General features: G+C 43.0%; 1 protein-coding gene across 4 annotated transcripts in view; it reads left to right on the top strand.

The window, feature by feature from the left end:
- SCML4 (Scm polycomb group protein like 4) overlaps window positions 1-27660 on the top strand; it is a 108671-nt gene that overhangs the window by 30237 nt on the left and 50774 nt on the right. For 2 of the 4 annotated variants that reach the window (XM_075126623.1, XM_048844873.2), the window contains exon 2: window positions 17307-17518. The exons of 1 other annotated variant lie outside the window; for it this stretch is intronic. In XM_075126623.1, the coding sequence (XP_074982724.1) occupies window positions 17318-17518 (201 nt within the window). In that variant the 5' untranslated portion in view covers window positions 17307-17317. Of the gene's footprint in view, window positions 1-3347; window positions 3416-17306; window positions 17519-27660 lie in introns of all 4 variants that reach the window. One more of the 4 variants, XM_075126621.1, reaches the window with a different exon arrangement.

The raw sequence follows: 27660 nt of genomic DNA, 5'->3' as shown, positions 1-27660 counted from the left end.
AATAATGTTGATGTATGGTTTTTAAAAGAAGGTCAAAACTGTGAAAGCTGCAAAATCCTATAAAATATATTGCTGAAGATGTATATGCGGTAGTGTACAAGCCAACCGGGCGTGGGTTTGGTGGTGGTTATTTTTTTAGTGTAGGGTTTCTAGATGAACTAAACAGTTGTCACCAAGCTACCTGTAAAGTAAAAATGCCTTACAAAACAGGAAATAGTGGTTGGCAGTGGTGGTTGGGAGGGAAAGTATCATAACAGTTCTGAAAAGTGAAAGTAGTATATCTGCTTAGAAAATTAATTCAAGCTACAACTGGATTGTCTGACTGCAGTAAACATGAGCATCAGGTGACCTGTAGTATATTGTATGGCGTTTGTTTGACTAACTATTCATAGTATGTATCCACTGTTTTGTGTTAGCCTTAATATGTTTCTCAGTTTGTTAATGCAATGGGTGGTTTTCCTGTGGTTAGGCTGTAGTAGTTTGAGCAGGGTCCTGAAAATCAATATTCCAAGGTTCTAATCCCTTTCTTTGCTTGCTGGTTTACTGAATGAGTGTGAGCAAATCACTTCGCTTCTCTTTGCCCAGGTTTACCCAACTGGAAAATGCTTCACAACAGGCCTGCGGGGTAGTTGCATTTAGTTAATATTTGTAAAAAGTTTTGAGATCTTCTAATGAAAGGCTCTAAACACTCTGAATGAAATCCTGGTCTACATGAAGTCAATGGGAGTGTTGTCATTGACTTCAATGGAGCCAGGATTTCATCTTCTTACTGCAGATGTGGGCAAACTACAGTCCGCAGGACCGTCCTCCCCAGCCCTTGAGCTCCCGGCCAGGGAGGCTTGCCCCCCAGCCCTTCCCCAGCTGTCCCCCCTCCCCCATAGCCACGCTGCCAGCACTCTGGGTGGCAGGGCTGCACTCTCCTGCAGGGCAGCGCAGCTCCAGACATAGAATCATAGAATCTCAGGGTTGGAAGGGACCTCAGGAGGTCATCTAGTCCAACCCTCTGCTCAAAGCAGGACCAATCCCCAATTTTTGCCCCAGATCCCTAAATGGCCCCCTCAAGGATTGAACTCACAACCCTGGGTTTAGCAGGCCAATGCTCAAACCACTGAGCTATCCTTCCCCCCCCCCCCATGCTGCTCTGAGCGGCATGGTAAGGGGGCTGGGGTTGGGGTGAGGGGTCCTGGGGGGCAGTCAGGGGACAAGGAGTGGGGGGGGTTGGATAGGTGTGGGAGTCCTGGGGGGCCTGTCAGGGGGTGGTTGGATGGGGCGGAGGTTTGGGGGGGGGGGTCAGGGGATGGGGAAGGTCGGGGTTAGATAGGCTTGGGAGTCCCAGGGGACCTGTCGGGGGTGGGGGTGTGGATTGGGGTAGGGACAGTTAGGGGACGGGGGGTTCAATAGGGGGTGGGGTCCCAGCGGGGATGGTTAGGGGCAGGGGGTCCCAGGAGGGGGCAGTCAGGGGACAAGGAGCAGGGGGTTGGATGGGTGAGGGGTTCTGAGGGGGGCAGTCAGGGGGTGGGAGGGGGCGGATAGGGGGTGGGAACCAGGCTTTTGGGGAGGCACAGCCTTCCCTACCCGGCCCTCCATACAGTTTTGCAACCCCAATGTGGCCCTCGGGCCAAAAAGTTTGCCCACTCCCGTCTTACTGCAACATAGCAGTGGTATTATGGTCTGTTATGGTGCCATGTAATCCTTTATAGCAAAATGTACTTTAGCAATATATAAAGGATATATATTTTTCTTGTTTTAGGATTTAATTAATAAATTATCTTCCTATTGGTTATATCACTGTTTTAATTATAAAACATGATTTTAAATATGATTTAAATCATGGTTATAATAACTAATATATATATAGCCTGAACATGAAGATAAAATCTTCATGTATCTTCAGTATATCTGAAGTAGAGTACCTGTTTTCTGTAAATGTAGAAATACAACAATCTACACCAGCTCAGAATCTGTTCCTTAGTAATTCTTACTTTTCCAAAATGTAAAAGTACTGCTGGTTCCTAACAGGAATGCTATTTATTAATTAATTAATCCTTTACTATTTTCTCTTTGAATCCAACACAATAAGCCCCCAATTTAAAGCTGTATTATAAGATGTTATAGTGAAATAGCAGGCATGGGGTTGCCAGCTGTCGGCAGCTGTCATTCCATGTTTCTAAGATTAATGGTAAGAAACAGAGAGACTGATCTCATCTCAGGTTGTAAATTGGAAGTAACTCCTCTGAAATCATTGGAGTTACACTAGTGTAAAACCAGCATACTGGCAGAATTAGGCCAACAGTGTATGTGCTTGTATAGTCTATGGGGGAAGTGCCCAATCCTCTTCCCACTACAGTCAATGGAAGTATTGTACTTTATTATTACTATTTATTACATGTATAGTGCTAAAACTGTGCTAGGTGCATAGACTTTAACATGATCGGATTGGGCCCCAAATATACGTACCCATTAACCATTGCCATTTGTTTGAGTAGACCTACATTTCAGAGGGCAAGGGTCGCTGGAGTTGTATTCCATTTTGTGGGCTCATGTAACGCAGGGGCAAGTGGGAGTTGTACATCGAACTAGGGCAGGCTGTTGTTAAGAATTTATTGACTCAGTAAAGTAGTTTCACATTATATTATGTAAGCAATCAGGGAATGCTTAGAATAGTACACAAGGCAGTAAATGTTGTCTGGAATGACAGCACAAGAACATCCTGGCTGCAGTGTGCTGAGCAGCTCAAAAATTGTTCTTCTCTGCTCTCTTTAGGATGCTGTGCTCTCTTATTCCCTATCAAACCAGAGGGAAAACTGCTGAAACAGGGCTGGGAAAAATTATTCAGCATTGCTCCAGTGTTTTGTTTTCTTTCTTGCTTTCTTTTAATGACTCTTTCGCTGCTAATTGCAAATCAACTGGACTATCGATTGGTTGGTGTTTTATTGGCTGATAGTTTGCCATGCTTCATGAAAGAAATATTACAATCCCTTAAATGAAGTTAGATAGCCAGAACCACTTTTTAAATATCTAAGGGCCAAAGTGGAATCCGTTGCTCACAATGGGGAGCAGTTACAGGAGTATTCTCACTAACTTCAATTAGCCTGCTCCTTTGAGCAACTGTTTATCAGTGTGAGCAAGGCGTTCCCAATCTGCCCCTTAGTGAATCTGAGAATGAGGGGGAGGGGTGCGCGCACACACACAAAAAGCTATGTTAAAAGAATGTCTAGGTTGCAAAGTGAAGTGCTCAAAAGTTAGGAAATGCCAGAATTAAGGTTGCCACCTTAATTCAGCCCTCTTTGTGCATATCCATAACGATACAGTCTTTTAATTACATGATCACATTTTATTTTTTCCAGGCTTACTTCATTAAGGTTTATATACTCCTTTATGATCTTTGAAGTGAAGGTGTTACAGAAACGCTAATGTGAGTATCACTAGAGTTTATATAGGCCTAGAGATGAGCTTATCAAATATAACCAAGCTAAATTATTGCCGGTCCCCTCAAACCTGAATTTCAATCTGGATCAGTTTGGTTATGTTAGTCCTCAATTGTCTATTTCTACTTTATCTCGTCTCCAGCCTCTCCCATTACCAGACCTTCCCTGTGAGAAGCAACTTTCCCCCGCAAAATCCTCTCCTCCTAGCTACTGCACTAAACCCCTCCTCATCTGGTCTTGTGACAATTGCACCCCCAAGAAGGAATGCAGGTGGAAGTGGGAAAGGAGAATGTAGGGGAAAAAAGTTCAGATAATTATCCAAACTCTTGAATTCTTATCTGAAAAGAACTAATGGACCTTCTGAGGCTTGTCCATCACTGTTGTGTATCATTTGAAGACATCTTCATAATGAATACGTTATTGAAAAATAAAATAAAACAATAAAACAGAAAAGGCCAGATCAGTGCCAGACAACCCATGATGGAAAAGCTATGAGTAGCCGCCAATGATTTAGTTTGGGACTAAAACAAAAGATATTACCTCACTCACCTTGTGTCTCATTTATAAATGAGGTAATATCTTTTATTGGACCAACTTCTGTTTGAGAGAGACATGAAGCTGGTCCAATAAAAGACATTACCTGGCCCACCTTTTCTCTTTAACATTCTGGGACCAACATGGGTACAACAACACTGCACACAATATACAAATGTGCGTATACGTATATACACACACACACACACACACTAATCTATGTAAAAAGAAAAGGAGGACTTGTGGCACCTTAGAGACTAATCGATTTATTTGAGCATAAGCTTTCGTGAGCTACAGCTCACTTCATCACGAAAGCTTATGCTCAAATAAATTGGTTAGTCTCTAAGGTGCCACAAGTACTCCTTTTCTTTTTGCGGATACAGACTACCAAGGCTGCTACTCTGAAACTAATCTATGTGTGTGTGTGTTGTTTATTCACTTCTGCCAAGTCGTTGTCGTTAAAATATTTCTCAGACCACCTATTAAAGGCAGAAGAAACCTTTGCATTATCGGTTTAATGAAAACATCACACCTTTATGTGATACACTGAAGATGAGAAAGAAAGTAACTACATTTTAAAGAGAAGTTGGTGCTTTGCTGAGCTGCAAGTTGCAGATAAATATAAGAGTGCTTCTTTCAGATGTCTTTTGTTCAAGGAGGACTAGCTGGTTAAACCATGTGAGTTTCAAAAATATATATAGAAAGTTCTCTAGTAACAAGCTACTGGCAAAATGATACTCCTAGAAGGTAACCTGTAAATTATACTGGCAACAGTGTATGATTGGTAATAAAGTAATTTGAACTAGCAATTGCTTGGCTGAATTTGTGAAACAGGACCTGTTAAAATACCAAATCCCAATTCAGTCGTAATTGCTTCTGGAACAGAATCAATCCAATCTAAGTTTTGAAGGTTAGGGCCCCATCAAGCCATATACCCAAATATCTATGATGAGACTTTTGTTTCATTGTTGTCTGACTAACAGCGGATATCTTGGCAACATAAATATCTAGTGTCAGATTCACTCCAGCAGGGGAAACCCAGGCTCTGGGTATGTGGTGGTGGAAAATCTGCTTGGAGTAGCAGGGAGAAGACAATGATGCAAGGTGCTTGCAGCCCTCACCCTGCTGGGCTGTATGCAACTGGCAGGTGCAGCTGAAACAGTGGGCAGGGCCAGGCAAGGGATGGATGGGGATAGGATGCTCGGGAGATCTGCTGATAGACTCCCAGCAGGACTGGAAAGCTGCTTACCATGGCAACCCCCCTGGTGGCAGTAGCACCGCCCACCCTCCTTCAGGTATAAATGCCTCCAGGAATGCAGAGAAGGGCTGTGATGGGTTGTACTTGCCTCACACTGAGTCAGGTAGGGAAGGACATAACACTTTGCCAAGGGAACAGGGGAAAGGACCTATCCTGCTCCAGAAAAGCTTCTCAGCTTGTCAATTAGGATGGGGGAATTCCCACTTGGGCTAATTAGGGCAGGAAGCTAAAGGAGAGACAGTGGTAGACTGACAGAGTAAGGCTCTCCCCGTTCTCAAAGAGAGAAATCATCTCTTGATTGCCAGTCCACTGAGGAAACAAAGGAAGTCAGGAGGCTCTGAGAATAGAAACATTGCAGAGACCCTGAAAGAAAGGGGAAACTGGAGCTCTTGGCTTCCCTTGCAGGGCTCTGCTGGCTGCCAAGTTACTGGCAGACACTGAGTTAGACTGCTTCTCCGGGGACTGGGTGAAGAGAGCCCATCCTGTAGTTGTGGTTGCTAGCTGGGATTTGGCTGAAGGAAGCCATGACTGAACCACTCTTACTTTGAGACTCCGCAGAACGAATCCTGGCCCTGATCTCATTACTTCAGGCCAGGGCTGAGGAAGGCATGTGAGCATCAGAAAGCAGCAGGGCTGTCCGTTTTCTGCCACTCTGGAATACAGCTAGGGACATGCACGCACACCATGTGCACCCCCAGAGGGGCAAATCCAGCCCTAAACATATCATCCCTGCTCAAAACCAGGAAATGAAGGCAGCAGAACAAGATTTCCTGTTTGAAATGCACTGAGTCTGGATTTAATTTCACAATCAAAACGTCACAGTTGATTTTAGATGGAGGTGTGCAATAGATGGCCCTCCAAAGCGCCACATTTAAGAGGGACATTGGGGTAGACATCGAACTCTTTATGGCTAGCCATGAGCACCTTGTTCTCTGCCTGCTAACCTTGGGAAGGGGACTTGGGAAATGGACTGCTCCTCCAGGCCAATCAGCATTCTCCTTTTACCATGCTCCAGGATTTAGGCATGCTGAATTTGAGATGCTCCTTTTAGCAAATTGGGATGGCCCCCTCCTCCTCACAGGCCTCTAGGATGGAGACTTCTTCTGAGCTTGTTGGTGGGGGAGCGGAGGGGCCACTCATTCTGCTTAGGATTAAGGCAGAGCTTGTCTTGTAAATCATAAACCACATTCCGAGGCACAGATCCACAACAAGATCTGCCACCCCGCATACTCTGTGGCCTTTATAGGGTGAGTCTAGACACCAGCTTCCTTCTCTTTTCTCAACAATATCACAAATGGCAGTACTAGTGTTTCTGTAGCACTCACCAAAAAACCACAAAACCTTTAAAAAAAGAGAGGGGGAGAGAGGTAGAAAGCAAATTGCCTTTGTTTTCACCATTCAGTCTGAGCACGTTTTGCACACGTTTGGTTTGACTGTCACGGCAGAACAGCCCTGCCACTCATGTGACCTTGTCAGATCAATTGTTCACATATTTCCTTTTTTGCTCTGCCTGTATTCTTTTTCTCCATAAAGCCTCATCCCACCAATTCACTACCACAGGCTACTAGTCTGCAACAAAAACGTCAGACCAAATCAAGAAAGGTAAGATCAAAGAAGAAGTTTGCCACTGCTACTCCTATGGGTCCCAATCTCACAAGGTTTTCAGATTCTTCTGGCTCATTAACCAAACTTAAGTTAGAGGGGCATGCAGCTACTGCTTTCCCAGTGTCACTGGGGTACTATCCTTCAAAAGAATAGCTCCTGAAGGACAGCAAAGTGTCACTACTGGTGAATTCAACTTCAAAAAATCATGCTGCGGGATGATACCAGGACCCATTTTCTCCCACTCTTTGCTCCTAGTAGCGAGGATAGAAGCAGACATTTTTTTCCAGGTCCCGATTGACACTGTGTGATTTCTTATCAGTTACCTACTCCAGCTTTGAGACTCAATCCCTGAAAGTAAGAACCCCCATCCCCATTATTGTGGAACACCAGTTTCTTCCACAGCCCAAGTGTATCCAGGATCGTTGACAATCCATGACGTTGGGACCGTGGATAAGCAAGTACAGAACAAATGATCCATTTGCACAGACTTAAAGTAAGATCACTGCAAAGCCAATTTGTGAATTGATAGTCATTGGGATTTCCAATAAGTAAATACTTCATAAGGTGAAGCAGTTGACAAAGGCACATATAATTGAAAAGTTGCTTAGGGCCTGTTATCTGCTGTGACTTGGCTGTGCATAAACGGTTTTGAACCTTTACAAAATAAAGGTAAATATAAGAGTTAAAAAAGATTTTTCCACTTGAGGAAGTTTGCCTTTGCTTTTTCAGTGAATTATTCATAAATGGCTTGGCTACACCTGATTCCTCTTGCCATGTTTTTTGTTGCATATTCTACAGTTGTATAAAGTTATGTGCACTCAGGGAAACAGGTTGAAGCCAGCTGTACGGCCAGTTGTGTTTCCATAGATGTGTGAGTTATGTGTGAGAAGTCAAACAATAGTTTGCAACCATCAGAAACATCCTATTCATCAATGTTTCAGGCTGCCCTCTGTACCCATTCCAGCTCCTGCAAACCAGATGGCCTCCAGAAACATGCAGCAGTAAAAAAACCCAACCCAAACCCAAGACTCTTCTATGCTCGCTGTGTAGCAGAACCTGACTTGCCACACTGATGAATATCTCTCCTGTGCCACAATTACCAGCATTGTAACCTCTGCCGCTCATCTTTCTGCCCTGGAATGATTGTATTAGACAATGTGGGCAAACTGTGTCTATGCAGCAAAGGATGTATGTGTACTCTGTTTTGGACACTATTACTACTTAGAATTCTATCAAGGAGAGTTAAATCTCCAGTATGCTGCAGTAAGGAAGCAATATATGGCCACCCGCTGCAGCAGGAGATTAGAGTGCCACATTCTCAGTGCCCGGGAACACCAGGGAAGAAAAGGCCTTTCATGCCTAGCTCTATTCCTCACTCATCACTGTAGTATCCAGACAGTTTATAAACTGTTTATCCATTTAACAGATATTATTAGCCTGGAGAGCAGAGCTGGTTGAAAGATGCAGGACGTTTTTCCCCCCAACTTTTTGTGACAGCTTTTAATTGGAGTTTTGAATCTATGAAAAATTTCACCCCGCTATAAAATGGTAAAAAAACTGCAAATATTTTTAATGCAAAAATGTCCACCTAAGTATCCGCATGTTTTGCCATTGTTACTAATCAGCATGGTCCAGTGGACAGGGGACTGGACTAGGAGGCATGAGCTCCATTGCTGACTCTGCCACTGGCCTGTGTGGGACTTTGAGCAAATCACTTCCCCTTTCTGTGCCTGTGTCTGTCTTGTCTACTTAGATTGCATGGTTTTATGGGCAATGACTGTTTCTTATTCTGTGTCTACAGAGTTTGTAAGACAAAGGAGCTCTGATCTTTTTTGGGACATCTAAGCACTACCGTAATACTAATCCCCAGGTTACACACAAGGAAACTGAGACACAGAGAGATTTAGTGTGTGACTTGTCACAGGGCACACAGGAAGCTGTTGGGAATAAAACACAGACTTTCAGTCCTATGCTTTAGTGACTAGACCATGCTTCTTCCTTGAGGAAGGGCCCTGTTAGAGGGATCCCATGCAACTAAATCTCAGCCCATTCCTATCCATGATGTGTGAGTTTCAATTTCATAATGTACATTCTAAGAGGGCAATGCATCATGTTGCAATGCAACACAGTCTTGTATTAACTCAGCCTCACAACACGATCATGACCTGGCAGTGTAAGGTCTAAAAGTCATATCCATACAGCTAAGGGTAGCCTATTAACTCTTATTAACTCTGTTAATAGACTAATAATAGACTGCAACACAGTCTTTTATTAACTCAGCCTCACAACACGATCATGACCTGGCAGTGTAAGGTCTAAAAGTCATAACCATACAGCTAAGGGTAGCCTATTAACTCTTATTAACTCTGTTTTCTCCTAGAGCTCCAGGAAGAAATCATAGCCAGTGTGGTACAGGCTGTCCAGCACCGTCTGTGATTTGGGGGGGCATCATAACCATCCAGCTAAGGGTAGCCCAGAATTCCTCCTTACCTGTAAGGGATTAAGAAGCTCAAATAACCTGGTTGGCACCTGACCAAAAGGATGAATGGGGAAAGAAGATACTTTCAAATCTTGGGGTGGGGGGAGGGGCGGAGGCTTTGTTTGTGCTCTTTGTTTTTGTGTTCTCTTGGGAAGCAGAGAAGCACCAAGTCAGAAAACTCCTTCTCCTATAAACCATCCTAAAGTGAGTCTCAATATTGCAAAAAGAGTAAGTAATAAGGCAGGGCACGTTAGATTACCTTTTGTTTTCAACTTGTGAATTTTCCCTGTGCTAAGAGGGAGGTTTATCCCTGTTTTTTGTAACTTTAAAGTTTTGCTTAGAGGGGAATCCTCTGTGTTTTGAATCTGATTACCCTATAAAGTAACCTTCCATCCTGCTTTTACAGCGGTGCTTCTTTTACTTTTTTTTTTCTTTATAATAAAGTTCTGTTTTTTAAGAATCTGGTTTACCTATTTGGTTGCTATGTTATTCTCAAGCCTTCCCAGGAAGGGGGTGTAGGGCTTGGGGGGATATTTTTGGGGAATAGGAATTCCAAATGGTCCTTTCCCTGATTCTTGTCTAAATCACTTGGTGGTGGCAGCGTACCGTACAAGGACAAAGGATTTGTGCCTTGGGGAAGTTTTTAACCTAAGCTGGTAGAAATCAGCTTAGGGGGCTTTAATGCGGGTCCCCACATCTGTACCCTAGAGTTCAGAGTAGGGAGGGAACCCTGACAAAAACGAATACAAGACTCTAATTATCCCAAATGCTAAACTTGTGATACTCAGGATTGGCTAATGTATATAGGCTGGATGGCAACCTTGTGTCTACAGCTAATGCAGGTATGTAAAGACAGCCCTGGAAGTGTCTGACTTGTGAGTAAGAACCTCACACCTATTAATAAAATGTCTTCCCCATCAATTGGCACTATAGAGTGCCATAAAATAATCATATTTTCAAGCTGCACTGAAATCTGTGAGAGATGATATATCTATATGTGATGATGATATGTGCGGCATTCATGTAATTTATTTAAATGTATCCGTCCACTTGGCTCATGTTGCACATACAGCCCAGAATCTCTTATCAAGGATCAAAGAAAAAGGAGACTTTCCAGAACAAACAATCCCCTCTAACCTTAACTCCTGATATCCGAAAAAGAGATGAGCTATGAAATGTGCCTTAGCAGGTAACCATTTCAATAGACCGTTGCATGGCATGACATTCTCATCAACCCTTCTCCCTGTGTGTTCGGAGAGATGGTCATCTTATGACTATGGTCACAGTCAAAAGACACATTCTGAGAGCCAAAAAGGAGGGGAAATTTGTCAAATTACTTGCTGCAAAGTGTTTGCTTGGTTACATTTTTAATATGCATATATTGTGTTCTTTACAATTTGATGGTTGAAAGAAACGAACAAGAATCACAAGCCCATTATCCCTTATTTGCAAACAAAGGTCAAGGACTACCCAGAGCTGAGGGTGAGAAGAACTGCAGCAGGTTTGAACAGCTGGAGATTTCTAGGACTCCAAGGTTCTGCGACTTGAAACATATGAAAATGGGAAGAGTCAATACACAGGTAGACTGAGGCCCCAATCCTGCAAAGGAAACCACCTGCATAGATCTTCATGTCTGGGCAAATAACACTGAAGTCATCAGAGCTCAGCACAGGCATGTGGATCCTTTTGCAGGACTGGGGCCTGAGAGTGTATTGAAAAACTAAAGCATTCTTCTTAAGAAACTGGGAAATGGACACAAACTGCCCCATTTTGTGTCTATGTGGTGTGATTTAGCTCCAGAGAATTAATAGTCCATCCTTTCCTGAGATTGAGTCTGGAATTACTAAAACTTTCCATGTGTCAATCAGGGTAGGCTAGTATCTGCACAAGACCTGGTATAGTCCACCAGGGCTAGACTGTCATCATCTTGGTTTATCCAGGGGTTATTTGCACCTTCAACTCTTGCCGTTATTGGAGTCCAGGTTTAAAAAGCTGCATTTATTCTAGAGATGTGCTTTTATTACTAAAGGGTCTTTGTGGTCTATCAGAAAATACTAAACCTGGGGGAAACAGATTACAGATCTACTTACCTATCAGATCTACAGTAACTCATGGTGCTGGCTAGAGAGGGAGAAGTAAGTTAGATTATACTAACTCATCACCCTGGCCAAGCAGAGTGCAGATGGTATCCAGTAAGATTCCTCCTGTAACTTGCCAATGCCTATTGACAGTATTTTCCTATTCCCATCCTTGGCCTTCCCCAAGCTGAGAATGCCAGTAATGCGAAGATCTGTGAGTGAAATCTGCTTCCGTTGGTCAAATCCACGTCCAATGGCAAAACTCCTCTTGACTTAAGTGGGGCCAAGCAAGGTTTCTCCCTGAGTACAGTGGTTTGGGGAGGTGGGTGGTGATAGCCTGGTAGTGGTTCGGCTGTGGAGAGGGAGTTCTGAATTCTAGTGAAGGAGCAGCGTCTCCCTAGGCCCCAAAGGAATGATTTGGGAGGCAGAGGTTGAATGAAAGATGCCCAGTGCCCAGTATTTAAAAGGTGCTTAAGGAAAAGGAGACACGCAGTGCCTCAGACCTACTCTGAATGCAGAGAAGCACCAGCCCTTCCCGCTGTACAGACACTGACTTCTGCTTTTGTGTCCCTCAGCTCCCAGCAGCTGTACTTGGACTTTCTAGGTGCCATGGCATCCTCTTCTTAAGTAGCTCTGGCCTTACAGCTGACTGAGAGGGTGTGTTTTACCACAGCAACAACATGCTTCGGAGCCTCCTCCCAGCACAGATGAATACATACTCTCCCTATCCCACTCCAGGCTCTCCATCTTAGACAAGGGGAGGCTTTAATGTGCTTTGCCCCTGACTGACCCAGAAGGGAGTAAGATCCTTCTTTAAAAAACCAATAAGCAATCATGTTTGCTGGTACCTCCTGCAAATTACAAATGAAATCACAGGCATGGGCAACTGGGGCGGAGGGGAGAACTTGCTAGTGCATTTCTCAGCAGGAAGTTCATCCCTGCTGAGCTCTTCCTGCAGGGTCAAAGGCATCTATAAAGCCTCCCAGGTTAGCATGCAGCTGCTCTAACAAGCATGAGTCAGCACCTGATCTGCAGCAGATCAAGTTTCTGACTCTCCACAGGAACTTTTAACTCTGGAAGAATAACACAGGAAAAAACCATGCCAGGAGGCTGCATTTGAATGGCATTTCCTTCTCCCTTACTGGCTTTGATCATACAATATGTTACAGAGTGCGAGGCCTGTGTTTGGATCTAGTGGACGGACTTTAGAAAGGAAGGGGAGCTGGTCCCTCCATTACAGGGACAATGATCTACTGAAGACCATGAAAACAGATCGCTAGTTCAACGCTTGCATTGTCTTGTGTGGGCTTCCAACTTGTGGAAGCCAAGCAAGGGTTTGATCAAATCAAAGAGAAGAAAAAGAAAACTACCAGTGATAAAAGATAAGCTGTTGTAGGCATTGCATGGTCAGGGTGAAACTCCAGCCCGACAGACATCAATGACCAAACTTTCACAGACTTCAGTGGGCCTGTAGCTTTTCATATTAGAGAGAGCTATTTTCTTTTCTGTAATTGGGGATCCCTGGTTTATCAATGCCTTCATCAGCTCCCATAGGACAAAGAAGGCCTTTTTTTTTTTTCCCACAGAACAGAGAATACAAATAAAGCTCAACAGAAGCATTGGGCCTGATTCTGATTTCATATACACCAGTGACTCTCAGGAATAGTTCCATTGATCTCAGTGGAGTCACACTGGTGTAAAACTGGAATAAAGTGAGATCAGAAGTGGGCCATGTACATATTGTTTTAATTTTGAGATTTTCAATTTAAAAAAAAACCATAAAATTGTTGAGCTGGAATTGTCTAAAAGATAAGAAAATGTGCCATGACAAAGGAACAAAGTACCTTTAAAATCTCAAAGCAAAACTTCAGCATTATATTAAAGGCATTTGCTGCATTTAATTGGAATAATTTGTATCTGATTATTTTTGCAGCTGGTTGGTGTGATTGTAAATCTAATGAACTGTTAAGATGGCTAGAGCTTTCCATATGGGCTTTTTAAAAATATTGCTATTTAAATTTAAATACATTAAATAATACAGGGAAGAAAAAGGACCTGATTCTTCTGTGACACCAGTTTTACATCATTGTAAGACAACTGACTTCAGTAGAGATGCTCTTGATTTACACTAATGTAAATGAGAGAGGAATCAGGTTGTTGGTCATCTTTGCAATCAAATGTAGTAATTACAATATATTTATACAGTAGATGAGTTTTTGGTTTTGGTGCATCAGTTCAAATACAAGACCGTGGTATGCAGAGTCAAATGGGTTAGCCGGGAAGCCAGTACAGACATAAAAAATCTTGATTTTTTTAAAAAGTCCTGGCAGATTCAAGAGATCACTAGTTCATAGTCTTCTGGGCAGAGGATAAAAACTTTATTGCCAACATTTGATGTGCTTCTCGGGCATAAGATAATTGACACTGTAGTAATTACACAAGAACTATGCACAAGGAATCTAGAACAGAAGAAATATTATAGCAAGTATGTCAGAGTTATTGCCATTGCACGTGGATGAGAATCTTAGAATTCAAACAGAAAGACGCTGGCAATCTTCCCAAGAAACAGTTATATCATCCACACCAAGGGCTTATGACATAGCTGCCTTTGTGGGTCACTCCCACAGAAGGAATAGAAATCACTAAACAAAACCAAAGAAGACACTGTTTCCCTGTTTCCTGGGGACATTCAGAATTCTATTTACAATGCTTGGATCATGAGGAAGTGACAGGCGCCCACCCAGACACTGACAAAGTAAAACACACAGAGCAGCGGACACAGGTTCCATGAGGCATGTTCCCCTCAGGCCATTGCAAGAGGCGCTTTTTTGAGAACAGGAAGTGGCTTTGTGATAAGAAAGCCTCTGAGGTTCAGAGACAGTAGTCACGTCATCTGTCCAGCGGTTTCAGCTCATCTGTCCTAACCACCTTCCTACGTGTATGTTGTTTTCATTGGCAGCTTTAGTGTGTGTGGTTGGTTGTGGTTTATTATGCTTTTGGTGTTTGAAAATCAAACATTGGAAACAAAGTCAGTCTCAGACTAGCACACTTTTAGTATGTTCATTACCCTAGCAGTACACTCCCTCCCCCACCATCTTTTCTCCACTTGCCAGTTCCTAGGCCTGTGCTCAGAGAACTTTATGCTTCATAAAACTAACTTCAATAAAATAGACTCTTGATGTGATAGTGTAAGACTATCCCAGGGGATGGCTTAGAGCAACTGTATTTTCAGTTGTTGTTAAGGCATTTGTGATCTGAACAGTGAAGAGAGAGGGCGTTCTATCAACACCTGGGCTTTAGAGTGAGGCTCTTGGTGATGGACTTCATGCCAATGCACCAGGGGCAGGAACGTGTACATACTGTACAAGAACATACAAAGTGGTGTTGTCAGGATGACACACTTGTATAATTGCATACCCTGCCATTTGGTTATGCCTTGTGTGGAACACCCTATAGCTTCTATTGTACTTTACTGCTTGGGTCCCGGAAACAACAGTGCTAGGAGCATTAGAAATGCCTAAGGTAGGTAGATAAATACAGAAAAAGTTCAATAGTGAGGATCCTTTGGCTTACAAAGTCAATTTGTTCTCTGAATGTACTCAATATAGTCAAGAAGAGAGGGTTCTTTGAATCATATTGACTGTACTGGCTTATTACGTGAATCCATTCACATGTTTTTTCTCACTTAAGAGGTTTATTCCTTTAAAATGTCAGATCATCATTTGCATTCACTCCAGGTGATACATACATGGACTGTAACTTCATTGAACAGGTTATTCCTGTATCAGATGTCCACTGAACAGCATTTTGTATTCAAATATAAGACATGCAAAGGTTGGAGTGGGGATGTAAGGGCTAATCCAAAGCCCGGTGAAGTCAAAGGAAAGACTATGGGCATCTTTCCATTGGCTCATGGAGTCTCTCCATTGACTTCAATGGGTTTTGGATCAGGCCCTTATTCCCTGTCATTTTGTCCTTTCTCATAAATGAACAAATACAAATGCAAAGTACAAACCCATGCTACTTTAGGTTTCTGACTGCCTGAGAGTCTCCTCTGTGAAGTATTATTTTTTCAGTCCTTATAAAAAGCAAACTAAAAAGAAAAAAACTAACTTTTTTGTGCCAAACTTTGATGTCTGTGTCTGTGAGTCACACCCAGGATGTTGATATGCTTCATCTTCTGTTTCTTTTCCTTGGAAACCACCTGATTCTAAGATGATCTGAAATCTCAAGAAGAATTTTTGTTTTGGGTGGCAGTAGAGGATCCGAAGGCATCATTCGGAAAGTATCACAGTAAAAAAACCATGCACTGTATAAGAAGGAAGGAAAGAAGCTGTGGTGCTCAAGATACAGAGAACCTTTCCATTTGACTCACGCTTGTTCAACCTGCTGCTTTTAACCCGGCCTCTGTGCAAGAACAACCTGCAAATACAGAGGAGATTTGACTTTGTGTGAAGATAAGATTTACACAGTGGGTTTCCACATAGTTCCTGAGTTAGTGTTGTTCATCTAGGGAGCCTAACTGCACCACCCCTGGCCACTCTGTTAATTTAGGCACTCTATATTTATCCTGCAGCATTTGCTTTGCTCTGGTGTACGGCATCTACCATTTGCTTGAGAGTGTTGTGCGGCTGGTGTTAAGCACTAATAATTTGTTAACTGGTCTGCAAATCTTACAGTACATCATGGGTCTGTTCACGCCGAGCAAGTCCCCATCATTGTACTAAAAAACTGTCGTTAACATGTTAAAAGTAAATCTATTTTTGTGGGGTGTTGGGGGCTTTTTTTTCTGATCCAGTAATAAACAGCAACCAAAAAAAAAAAAAAGTACAAATAAATGCATCAATGGGAGTCTTGTTTGTCAATCATGTACTCGAAATTTATATTCAACCTTTTGATTAGGCAAAATATTTTTGAACCTCCATGATATATTGAGCCCTACTCTTGCAAACACTTATTACCAGGCATATTGCTCACTCTTGTAAATAATCCAATTGAAGTAAGTGGGTCTACAGTACTATATTGTCAGCCGTAAGCATTCAAATCACAAACCAGGTCTCCAGAATCATGAGATTTTTAAAAATAATTTGGGAGGGGTTCTTTTTAATTGCCTTCTGCTTTCCTAGCCATGCACTTGGAGCATATTTTCAGGCTTTTCTCTACTACCATGAGGGTTAGAAATGTATTTTTAACAATGAAAGCTGGGATTCTCATTTTATCACTTGCCTCAGGGAGTGGGGTTTTAAGAAAACCACCAGATATTATGAGAATCATGGTAAAATCACACTAGTTGGCAACACTGCATTACTAACCAGTAATGGGAGGAATGGCACCTGGATTTGTAGTCCAGAAGAACAAATGGCTGGACAGACAAATATATGAAAATTCAATTTTTTCTTTGGGTTTTCACATCTTTCGTTAGTGTTTTTTTTGCCAGAAGCTGTGAGGAAACTTTTATTCCCTCAATATTTTGCATATGTTTGTAAACTTACTTTGTTTATTAAAAGCTGAATGCGAGAAAATGGGCTAGATTCTGCTCCATTAAACCTGCTCAACTCCATCGCCTTCACGGAGTTGTGGGGGAATGACAGAACATGGTGACAAAAACCTGCTTATTGTAGTTCAGTAACAGATGCTAGAAAAATTGCAGAGAGTAAATATTTAACCATAATAGTGGTAAATTGCCTTTCTTTAACATACTTCCCTTGGTCCCAATCTTACACCCTTTGCTCCTGGGAGTAGTTCTTGCACATCAGGTAGTCCCATTTGAAATCAGTGGCACAACTTGTTTGAGTAAGGGTTGCAGTAAGACAAAATAATAAAGTGAAAAAATTGCCTTGACTTTTGCAGGGTTTGAAAAATTATTTTCAATGTAAACAACAAAAAATGCTTGGTGTTTTTTGTTGTTGTTTGTTGATTTGTAGCTCCTCTGCATATGAGTCACTTGTCCTCGCTGCCTCCAAGACTGGGTACTGTTGACATGCAGTCTCCAAGAATACCCGGTAGAAAACGAGGAAGACCCCCACTCCATTCTACTCCGATGAAAATGGCTGTTCACAATCTCTATTCAGCGCCGTCTGGTTCCTTGCCAGTAGTGAAGATCCCAAAGAAGAGAGGAAGAAAACCCGGGTACAAGGTACATATACTCAACCCTGCCACTCCCCAGGTTCCTCTGCCGTTAATGATTGTGTCTGTTGCTTTAGGATATAGTACAATAGACATGAAATTTGAAATATAAGATAAATGCATCAAAGGCCTTTGTGGTGCAATGCAATAATAGAACAAGAACTAAGCTTCTCTTCAAGTAATTCATCAAACTGATAAAAAATGGGGGGAAATTGCGAAACTGTTGAAAATGTTTTCATTTGGAAGTATTTGAAAATAACTTATTTTTCAAAAAAAAAAAATTGGGAAATTTCATTCACATTTTTTGGTGTTCTGATTTTTTTCTTCCCTCACCCACTCTTATTTTTCTTTTTCAACGAGAAAAGAAGAAAGAAACGGGAAATTGGGTGGAAAAAATAGAAGTTTTCATTAAAATTACTTGAAATTTGGGGAAAATGGATTTTTAAAAAAGAAATGTGTATTTTTGGAGAAAAGGCCATTTTTCAATGACACTTTTTGGTTTGAAAAATTGTGACCGGCTCTCAGTGTAATGCATTACAGCTAGGGTTCCAGGGGAGTGCAGTGACAGCTCTCAGAGACTTTGGAGTTTAGAGTGTTCCCAGACTGAGACTCCTGAAGACGGAACGTGTCTCTGTCCATGAGACGATATCAGCACAGGCAGGAGCAGTGCCAGCTTCCCCAGGCTTCAAACCTGACCTGGAGGAACCTCTTCTAGGAATAGAAGGATAGTTCACTTCCAGTCGCCATGCCTTCAGCTCTCTGCTGAGGCTGCCAGCTGGGCTGCTAGTTCGTGTCATGGGGACACTTGCCAGGTCGCAATTGGACTGAGCCCACAGACTTCATTTAAACTAGGTGAGGAGAGAAGATTTAAAACCTGTCGCTGATAGTGAACTGGAACTTTATGCCTTAAGGGTATGTCTACACTAGAATCGTAAATTGACCTATATTAGGTAATTACAGCCACCACAGTAATTACTGCAGTGGTGCATGTCCTCACTAACCTCTTTGGGTCTGTGGTGTGTGTCCCCACCAGGAGCACTTCCACCGACCTAAGAGGAGCAGTGTGGGGAGCTGAGAGCCCGGGCTCTCAGCTCTGCTGGCAGCTAAGCCTGGCTGCCTCACAGGCTCCCGGCAGGCGGGCCACCCTCCGCTCCCTGTTCCCCACCAGGAGGAAGCTGCCTGGGGCTTCTTGCTCCAACTCCCAGCTGGGAGCGGGGTCTAGCCGCCCAGCTTTCTTGTCAATTTCATGGCTCCAGTGTAAGTAACGCAGAGTCAATACAGATGCTGCCTCACCCTAACTAACCAACATAAGCCCTACGCCTCTCGTGGAGGTGGAGTTATTATGTCGCTGTAGTGGGGCACTTACATTGGCGGGAGCAAGGCTGACACTGACAAAATTAGGTCAACGTAAGCTACCTTATGTCAACCTAACTATGTAGTGTAGACCAGGCCCTAGTGAGGACAGCCTCATCTTTAGTTCTTGCTATGAAGACAGTAGACCAAATTCTGCTCTGAATTTGGGGGGAGGGGATTTGGGCTGCTGGAGATTACCAAATGTAGGTCTTTATCGCTTCTCCTGCCAAGGAAGATGCTGCGTGTTTGGAGCTAGCCACCAAGCTGTGCCGTGGGAAGAGCATGAATAAGGAGAATGTGTTTGGAAGTGTAAACAAGCTAGTTAGTTAGGTGGGTGTTGTTGGCAGCAGATTGCTCTGTTGTTTTCTCAGTGCATTTCTGAAGGCAGGGAGATGTATAATGCATGTTTGTTACTCGTGTTACTTTATTTCACCCAGAAAATTATAGACACGCAGGCTGTTTCTGAAAGATGGCAAATTGCCAAAAGTTAGAAAATAATAAACTGCTAAAGATCCTAAACAGAAACTCCAGGGACTCCTGTGAACAGGTAGTGCCTTTTCCAATCTTCCTTAAAGAAAAGCCCAAACACTGGTTAATTCTCTTCCTGGCTGGGAAACTCTTCTTGCGCCATCCTCTTCTGGGATTTTGTCGTAACAAATACATTTACAATAACGTAAGGTTCACCTCAAGCTTTCTTTCCAGGTCTGGCTGCTTCTCAAGCTCCCACTTCAGGGCTGCTCACCCTCGGCTTACATTCTCTCTGCTCAAGCTGCTCCTGCTTCTCTTATATCCAGGTGGGATAACAGCCACTTGGCTCTGTGAGTCAGGAGAACCCACTCAGTCCTTTCCGAGCTCAGCCAACAAATGATAACAGGACCAGGTAACATTGCTAGCCTGTTACACCTACGCACTAAAGATCCCACCTACAGTTGGAAATCCTTTGTCTTCTAAGCCTCCCCAAGGCTTCCTGAATAATGTTATTCAACCTCTCATTACATGTGCCTCTTCTGTTATTTAACACCGAGAGACCTCAAGCAAGCTGGGGCCCCATTGTGCCCCATGACAATCCCTGCTTTGAAATGCTTACAGTCTAAGGCCCCAAGGACATGAGCCATACGCCACTGGAAGGATTCCTGTTGACTTCAGAGCCCAGTTCAGAAAGGACTTAAGTATGTGCCTAACATTGAATTCAGTGGGACAACTCATGTGCTTAAAGTTAGACACATGCTTAAGTGTGTTACTGAATCAGAACCAGAATCAGAAAAGAGAGAAGGGAAAGATCTGGAAGAGCTGTACCCTCTGCTACTGCTTGCCTACTGCCTTCTGTCAGACCTCGTCAATGCTTGATGTGAGGGGTTGAGGGCACTGTGGTGTATTGTCTCCTCCGAGGGTCCCCTTCTAGCCAGAGGTTCCCAGCCAGTAGTAATCAGCCATGTGCTGTGCTGTCTGCTGCTCAGACCCAATGCTGCAGGAGGCTGCCCTCAAACCACAGGGCCTGGCAAAAATCCTGCCTTAATCTGAAACTGCCTGGTTTTAGCCCCTCCCCCCCATCCCTTTGATGGTCCCTCTTATCCAGTCTCCTCCCTCTCTGCCATGTTCTACCTTGTTCCTATGACTATGACTATAGGTGGCTAGATGATATTTAAAAACAACGAGGAGTCTGGTGGCACCTTAAAGACTAACAGATTTATTTGGGCATAAGCTATGAAAGCTTATGCCCAAATAAATCTGTTAGTCTTTAAGGTGCCACCGGACTCCTCGTTGTTTTTGCGGATGCAGACTAACACAGCTACCCCTCTGATACTAGATAATACTTAGTCCTGCCATGAGTGCAGGTCTCAAGGTCCCTTCCAGTCTTCTGATTTTATGATTCTATGACACCTTCCTCATCCTCCCCATCCATCCATCTTGCCCTCCCTTGCCAGACTTTGCCTTACTAGGGGTGAAGAATTTTCTCCTTCATCCCATACTAATCTTACCATAGCACCTTGCACCATCTCCAGTGCCTCTCTCGCCACCCACTGATACTTTCTCCTTCCTTTGCTGTCTTCTCCCTGCCCTCACCACTCATCCAGCACCTGGTTTTTCACTGTCCCCTCATGCGATTGATTCAAATTTTTAAGTGGCCATCCAGAGGTCCGGGTGCTGTGCATGCATACACACTAAAAACAGATTCACCAATGGCTAGAGAACATCTCCCAAGTCCTTTATCCAGGTCCCATAAAAAATGTTCCCCTTCACCTTTTAAGATTTCACATTAGTAACATACTTGTGAATAATGTAAGCGAATGACAAAGTAGCATTAAACACACATCCAGCTCAATTACAGGCTTTGGTGTCCGCTATGGAAATACTGAAGGATTCTATAGTAACTGTTCAAAATACTGTAGAAACATTATAACAAGTAGTGGTGTTTTGAACAATTACTGCAGGATGTTGTGGTTTATTTATTTTAATACGGGATAACTAGCTATTTTCCGGTACACTATTTATTGTTTTATTTAAGAGTTATTATTTATGTGGTGCCAAAAGGGTGCATAATAAATACCAGTGTATTACGTCAGTACACTGGAACTGGAACTTTTTGATTGTTTTACGCTAAGTATTTATTAGTAGCAACATTTGCACCTTTGGGGTATGTTTATACCAAAAAATCTCCAGATGCTCTCCAGTGCTTGGATAATACTAACTCTGCTTTACAGATGGGGAAACAGAGTCACAAGCTGATTAAATTATTTGCCCGAGCGTCACAACAAGTTTGTGTGTAGAGTTGGAAACAGAACCCAGGCCTCCTGCTGCTACCACCCCACTAGTTGGCTCCCAGTTTTTAGTACGGTAGCACTGCACTTCAACTTTAATCTGAAAATGTTCTGGTGAATCTGTTTCTTCATCCCAGTCCTTCCCCTCCTCAGACTGTAGTTTTACCAAATACAGAAGACTTTCAGCAAAGAGAAGGAAACAATAGCAGGATCGGAAACAATGGAACTGCAAAGTGAGTAACAGTGGCACAGCAGTTATGAAATATATAATGTAGCCAATCCAAATGTTTAAAAAATTGGATCTCCAATGCCTCCAGCCCTGTTGAAGAGAGAGTTTTGTCCCCAAGAGACGTAAAGCACTGCTGCAGCCAAAAGAAATCAAATAGACTTGTTTCAAATCGTCTTTATGTACTGATTCTCCAAGGCATTGAGCGCTCTATTATACCTATTTGTCTGGCTTACATCACTGCAGGAAATGTGCACCACACCATCTTTAATGTATTTATCCTCACAACACTGCTGTGAAGTAGGAAAGTGCCAATATGCCCATTTCACAGATGGGAAGCGGAGGCACAGAGAGGCTAAGTGACTTGTCCACGATCACACAGACAGCCTCTGGTGGAGCAGGGAATTGCACCTGAGTTTCCCAGGTTCTAGACTAGTGCCTTAACATTCCTTTATTTCTTCTTCCAATCTCCATTCCCTTGAGTGGGAGTTGAGGAGTCTCATTACTTTGTCCAAGTCCTCAGCACTTTCCATGCAGTGACACCTTTAGGGACAGAGCCTTAGCTGTATACATTATCATAGGTCCATAGATCTGCTCCTCCATTCTGACTGAGCATCAATAAGAGTTTTACATAATTAGCGGAGGATGGTCTGGCAAAAAACATTCCCTCTCCTGGGTCTCAGTGGCTCCACATTTCTTGGCAGCATTAGGAGAAGAAAGAAAAGCAATGAATTGGAGATCATTCATTATTTATGGGATCTGCTTTAACGCAATCATTTCTGGCCTCCAGTGTGTGTGAATGGCATCTGTAGGGGCAATGCTATTTCTTGATGCAGGAAGGACAGAAATAAGACATCTTTTTCTAGCTGCTGGCTTAAGTTTCTGAAGTTGACATTCACAGTCTGTAACGTTCAACACATCTGGCCTCATGCTATTTATTTGCTTTATAGGATTTGCACACCAAAGCAATGTTTCTGCTAAGACTCTGTGTATACGGTGTCCTCTGCTGAAATGCACAGCTCTCAATAAAAACACACTCTGAGCGCCAGTCAAAGATTACATCTTGTGATGCGTAGCTCTCGCTTGATTTAATTAGCTCACAAATTGTATGACTTTCTGATACCATGAGACTTCTATGCATTTTTAAAAGCGACTCCATGCCCAAATGGCAGACAACCAACTTCGATATAGCAACCAGCGAGCTGCATTATTACAGAACAGATGGACAAATGTTTTCTGAATTTTAGCAAACTATGAATTTACAGCCTGGATTTAAATTTATTTTTGACTGAGATTTGAACAACAAAGACATTGTATCATACACAATGTAGAATCTAATGACCCATGGACTTTTTTTACATAGACAGCTATTTGCTTTTAGTGTCAACGTGTTTCGAAAGTCTCATACCTCATGTCAACATGCCCCATCCAGTTAAATTTTCTCCCCGAGACACTGCTCATTCAGCATCGCTCTTGTTCTAAGATTTCATCAGATGTTTTCCTCCTGTTCTAAACGCTTTTCCTTTCTGATTGTGATGACTGTTGCCGTAAATTCTTATCTCAAGTAATTTATAGGGTTAAACAGATTCTGATATGTCTCACTTTTTTTGCCCTTGACATATTGCTCTTTCACTTAAAGGGAACAAGTATCCTGTTGGGTGTAGTCTCTTTGTACTGCTGTCCTAGTCACTGTATAAACATATCAGAAGTGATGTCTAAGCTACATTAAATCTCTATCCTTAGAGTTTTTTAAGGCCCGGCTTGACAAAGCCCTGGCTGGGATGATTTAGTTGGGGTTGGTCCTGCTTTGAGCAGGGGGTTGGACTAGATGACCTCCTGAGGTCCCTTCCAACCCTGATATTCTATGATTCTATGATTAAAGCTGTGATGCAAATCATGACAAATGATGGAGTGAAGTGTTAATGCTGACACTTGACCCATAACTCATTCCACGTCCATGAGGTGTTACCACAGTATATGGTAGAGTATGTTTCCAGTAGGGCTGAGTGAATGGCTGATTTTTTTAGGAGGGTTGGGGGGAGGAGTCACAGACCTAACCAAAAACTTCAATTAAAAAATTTGGTTCACTTTGAATTAAAACTGACTTTTTCCTGTTTTTCTTGCTGAAACAATAAAAAAAAAATCATTTCAGGTTGAATGAAATGTTTTGTTTGACCTGAAACAAATGTTTTTCAGGTTTTTGCTTGATGTCCTTTTGGATTTATTTTTTATCCTTTTTATTTGCTTGTTTGTTTTAAAGAAAGTAGTTAAATTTCAAAATGAAACATTTTGAAACAAAAAGTCAAACTGTTTGTGTTTCAAACTGTTGTGTTTCAAAATGGCTGAAACAAACTGTTTTGACTTTTTAAAAAAATCTTTTTTCCCCCGTACAATATTATTCATCGGATTCAATCCCAACTTTGCAAATAGTTTTGGCATCTGAAAAAAACCCTTTTTATCTAATTTACTATTTGCTGAAAAAAAATTCTCCCAGCTCTAGTTTTCATTACCTTCTGGTTGGAGACCTCTGGCAATATCTCTAGTTTGTGTAACAAGCATGGGCCCTGATCCCACAGTCAGATTTACAAAGGTGCACCCTTGAACCTACTTAGCCAGTGAGCCCCATTGACTTCAGTAAGCCTCCACGTGGTGCCACTTTGGGGAACCAGTTGCAGGATTACAGCCTGAAAGCCCAGTTCTGCAACCTTTCGTGATGCTGAGTAGCACTTATTCATCTGTGTGATCTCATTGAAACCAACATGACACCTCATGAGTATAAGTACTACTCAATGGGAGGCAAAGTTGCAGAAATAGGCTCTTACTATTACTTAGAAGGGGGTATTAATTTGCTTCCCTTGTTCTTCAAAGAGTAGGAATTCCTAGAGGAAAAATGTGTCCCAGAAGTGTCCAAAGTGAATGCCAGAAGTGTAGGGCGGATGGTCCCTCAGTAAGGGTTCTGGACTGAGACTCAGGAGACCCAGGTTTAATTCTCTGCTATGCCACAGCCTTCCTGTGTGACCTTGGGCAAGTCACTTAGGGTAACACTTTCAAAGATACCAAGTGACTTAGGAGCCTAAGTTCCATTTTCAGAAGCCACTTAGGAGCTGAAGTCTCACCGAAAGGCAATGGAACATAGGGTATGTTTACACTGCAAGGACAAACCTGTGATTGGCCCACACCAGCTGGCTCGGGCTGAGGCGCTGTTTAATTGTATGTAAACATTTAGGCTCAGGCTGGAGCCTTGGGGCTAGGACTCCGCGAGGTGGGAGGGTCCTAGAGCTCCGGCTGCAGCCTGAGTCCATAGGTCTACACCGCAATTAAACAGCCCCTCAGCCCGAGTCCGAATCAGGTCAACCACAGCAGTCTAATTGCAGTGTAGACATGCTTCTAATTGCCTAGATCACTTTTGAAAATGGCACTTAGACTCTTAAGTCATTTAGGCATTTTTTTAAATGTTACCCTTAGTCTCTCTGTGCCTCAGTTTCCCACCTGTAAAATAGGGATAATAGCACTTCCCTACCTCAGAGGGGAGTTGCAAGGATAACATGTTAAGGATTGTGAGGTGCTCAGATACCATGGCTGGGAGGGCATATAAGTACCTAAGACAGATAGACAGACTGTTGACAAAATAGACTGCATGCTTTTGTACATGTAGACTTATTAGGTGAAATCCTGGCCCCAGTGAAGTCAATGATAAAACTCCCCCTCATTTCCATGGGGACAGCATTTCATCCTTTCTGTACAAAGGCCCCAGTCCTATAAAGATTACTCAAGCTAAATGTCCATTGGTTTCAACTGGTCAAATCCTGGCCTCGTTAAAACCAATGGCAAAACATTAGCTCAATCCCCTGGCAAAGCTTTTGAAAATTTGTTCCTACGTGCTGAACATTAGTAACAATACATATTTGGGGCCAGATCCTCAGCTATGTCTCTGTTGTGCTTGCGCACGTGAGTGGACCAGAGGAGGGGAGCATACTGCAAGAGGCTTTCTGTCAGCAGTGCAAGCTGGAGAAGTCTGAAGACTGCTCTAATCTGTATTGGCTGGATGGGCTCAGGATCCATTGAAGCATTATACATTGTGACAGAGAATCTGCCTAGAAAACTAAGAATGCCTTCCCTCTCTTTCGGTCTTAATTCTCAGCATATGGTGGCATAAGTAATGGGTTAGCTATATTAATAAACCACCCCGTGACTCAACCCAGTGCCTTTCTTTAAGCCTAAATGTACTGTACCACTTATGTAAAATGCTCACTGACATCAATGACACTTATGAGTGAATAAGAAATATACGATCAGGGCATGGATCTAATTTACATACTGTATCATCCATTGGATTGGTTTAACTACTGAACATTCTGCCCTCGAATCATTTGCTCTGACATTTCCACGAACCTGTTGTCATATTGGTTGGGGCATGGCTAGATATAGTCCCACGAATCATTCATGAGCTTTCATTTTGACTCTGTGCATAAAATATATTTGAATGATTTACAGGGAGGATTTTCCATATATTCTACACCATTTCAACACATTTGCTCTGACTGTCTGGCTCTCTCTGTTTTTCATTTTTCTTCTACATCTGCCCTATTTTCTTCATAAACTCACAGTCTGTCATGGGTTTGGTTAGATTTCCAAAAGAACAGAGTCAGCCCAAGAAAAGAAGAGTGTTAGTATTAAATATTCAGAGACTCATGGACAGCAATAAGTCAGACTGAGATACTCAGTCTCCAAAGGCATTTAAGCTTCAGCAGCACTGTTACTATATCATCTCCTGTAATCCTGCTGTTACTTTATTATGGTCTAAGTATAAAATTCCCCCCTTCCTTCCCCCTAGAAGTAGCATTTATTTGTACCTCAATGCTTTAGTGCAAATTCAGTTTTAATTAGATTTGCAGAAAACTGTTCACTAAAAGAAAGAAAGAAAGAAAGAAAGAAAGAAAGAAAGAAAGAGGCCTCCAAACTAGTGAGCTCACAGTGGATTAGTACCCTGTTTATTTCCTCTTAAGCACCAGCCTGAATACTCTGACTAGGATGAAGATGCAGAAGAAAATGTTAAAGATGCATAAGCTGACAGATCTGCAGCGCTCACCTCACGAAGGGCTCCTGTTAAAGTGATTCAGGAGGCTTGAGCTCTTGGGGGTTGGGGGGGACTAGCGTGTGTGAGTCAAGTTTGAGGCCAGCCTGCTGTGAATCACTAAGAAGGACAAACAGCCAAACCACAAATAAAATACCACTTTTGGGTACCCCTTCCCCAAAACAAAAACAAACAAACCAAATCAGACTGAGTAGGGTTGCTAACCCTCCCAGATTGGCTGGGAGTCTCCTGGAATCGGAATCAATCTCCTGGTTGCTACTGAAACCACTCCAGATTTTAATAGCCACTACAAGTCAGTTCTGCGACACAGCGGGGCTAAGGGAGCCTCCCTGTCTGCCCTGGCTCCATGCAGCTCCCAGAAGCAACTGGCATGTCCCTCTGGCTCCTAGGTGCAGAGGCGGCCAAGGGGTCTCTGCACACTTCCCCCACCCCGAGCACCGACTCCGCAGCTCCCATTGGCTGGGATCCACAGCCAATGGGAGCTGTGGGGGTGGTGCCTGCAGGCAGGGGCAGTGCATAGAGCTGCCTGGCCTCCCCTGAGCCTAGGAGCCAGACAGCTCGCCACTTCCAGGAGCCACGCGAGGTAAGCACCACCTGGAGCCTGCACCTCTCACCCCCTCCCACACTCCAACTTCCTGCCCCAGCCAGGTGAAAGTGAGCGAGGGTGGGGGAGAGCGAGATGGAGGGAGGGGGAATGGAGCGAGTGGGGAGCGGGGCCT

Source organism: Caretta caretta, chromosome 3, assembly GCF_965140235.1.
Source record: "Caretta caretta isolate rCarCar2 chromosome 3, rCarCar1.hap1, whole genome shotgun sequence".
NCBI lineage: Eukaryota > Metazoa > Chordata > Testudines > Cheloniidae > Caretta > Caretta caretta.
The sequence above is the reverse complement of the archived record's forward strand: the minus strand, read 5'-3'. Positions and strand labels throughout refer to the sequence as shown.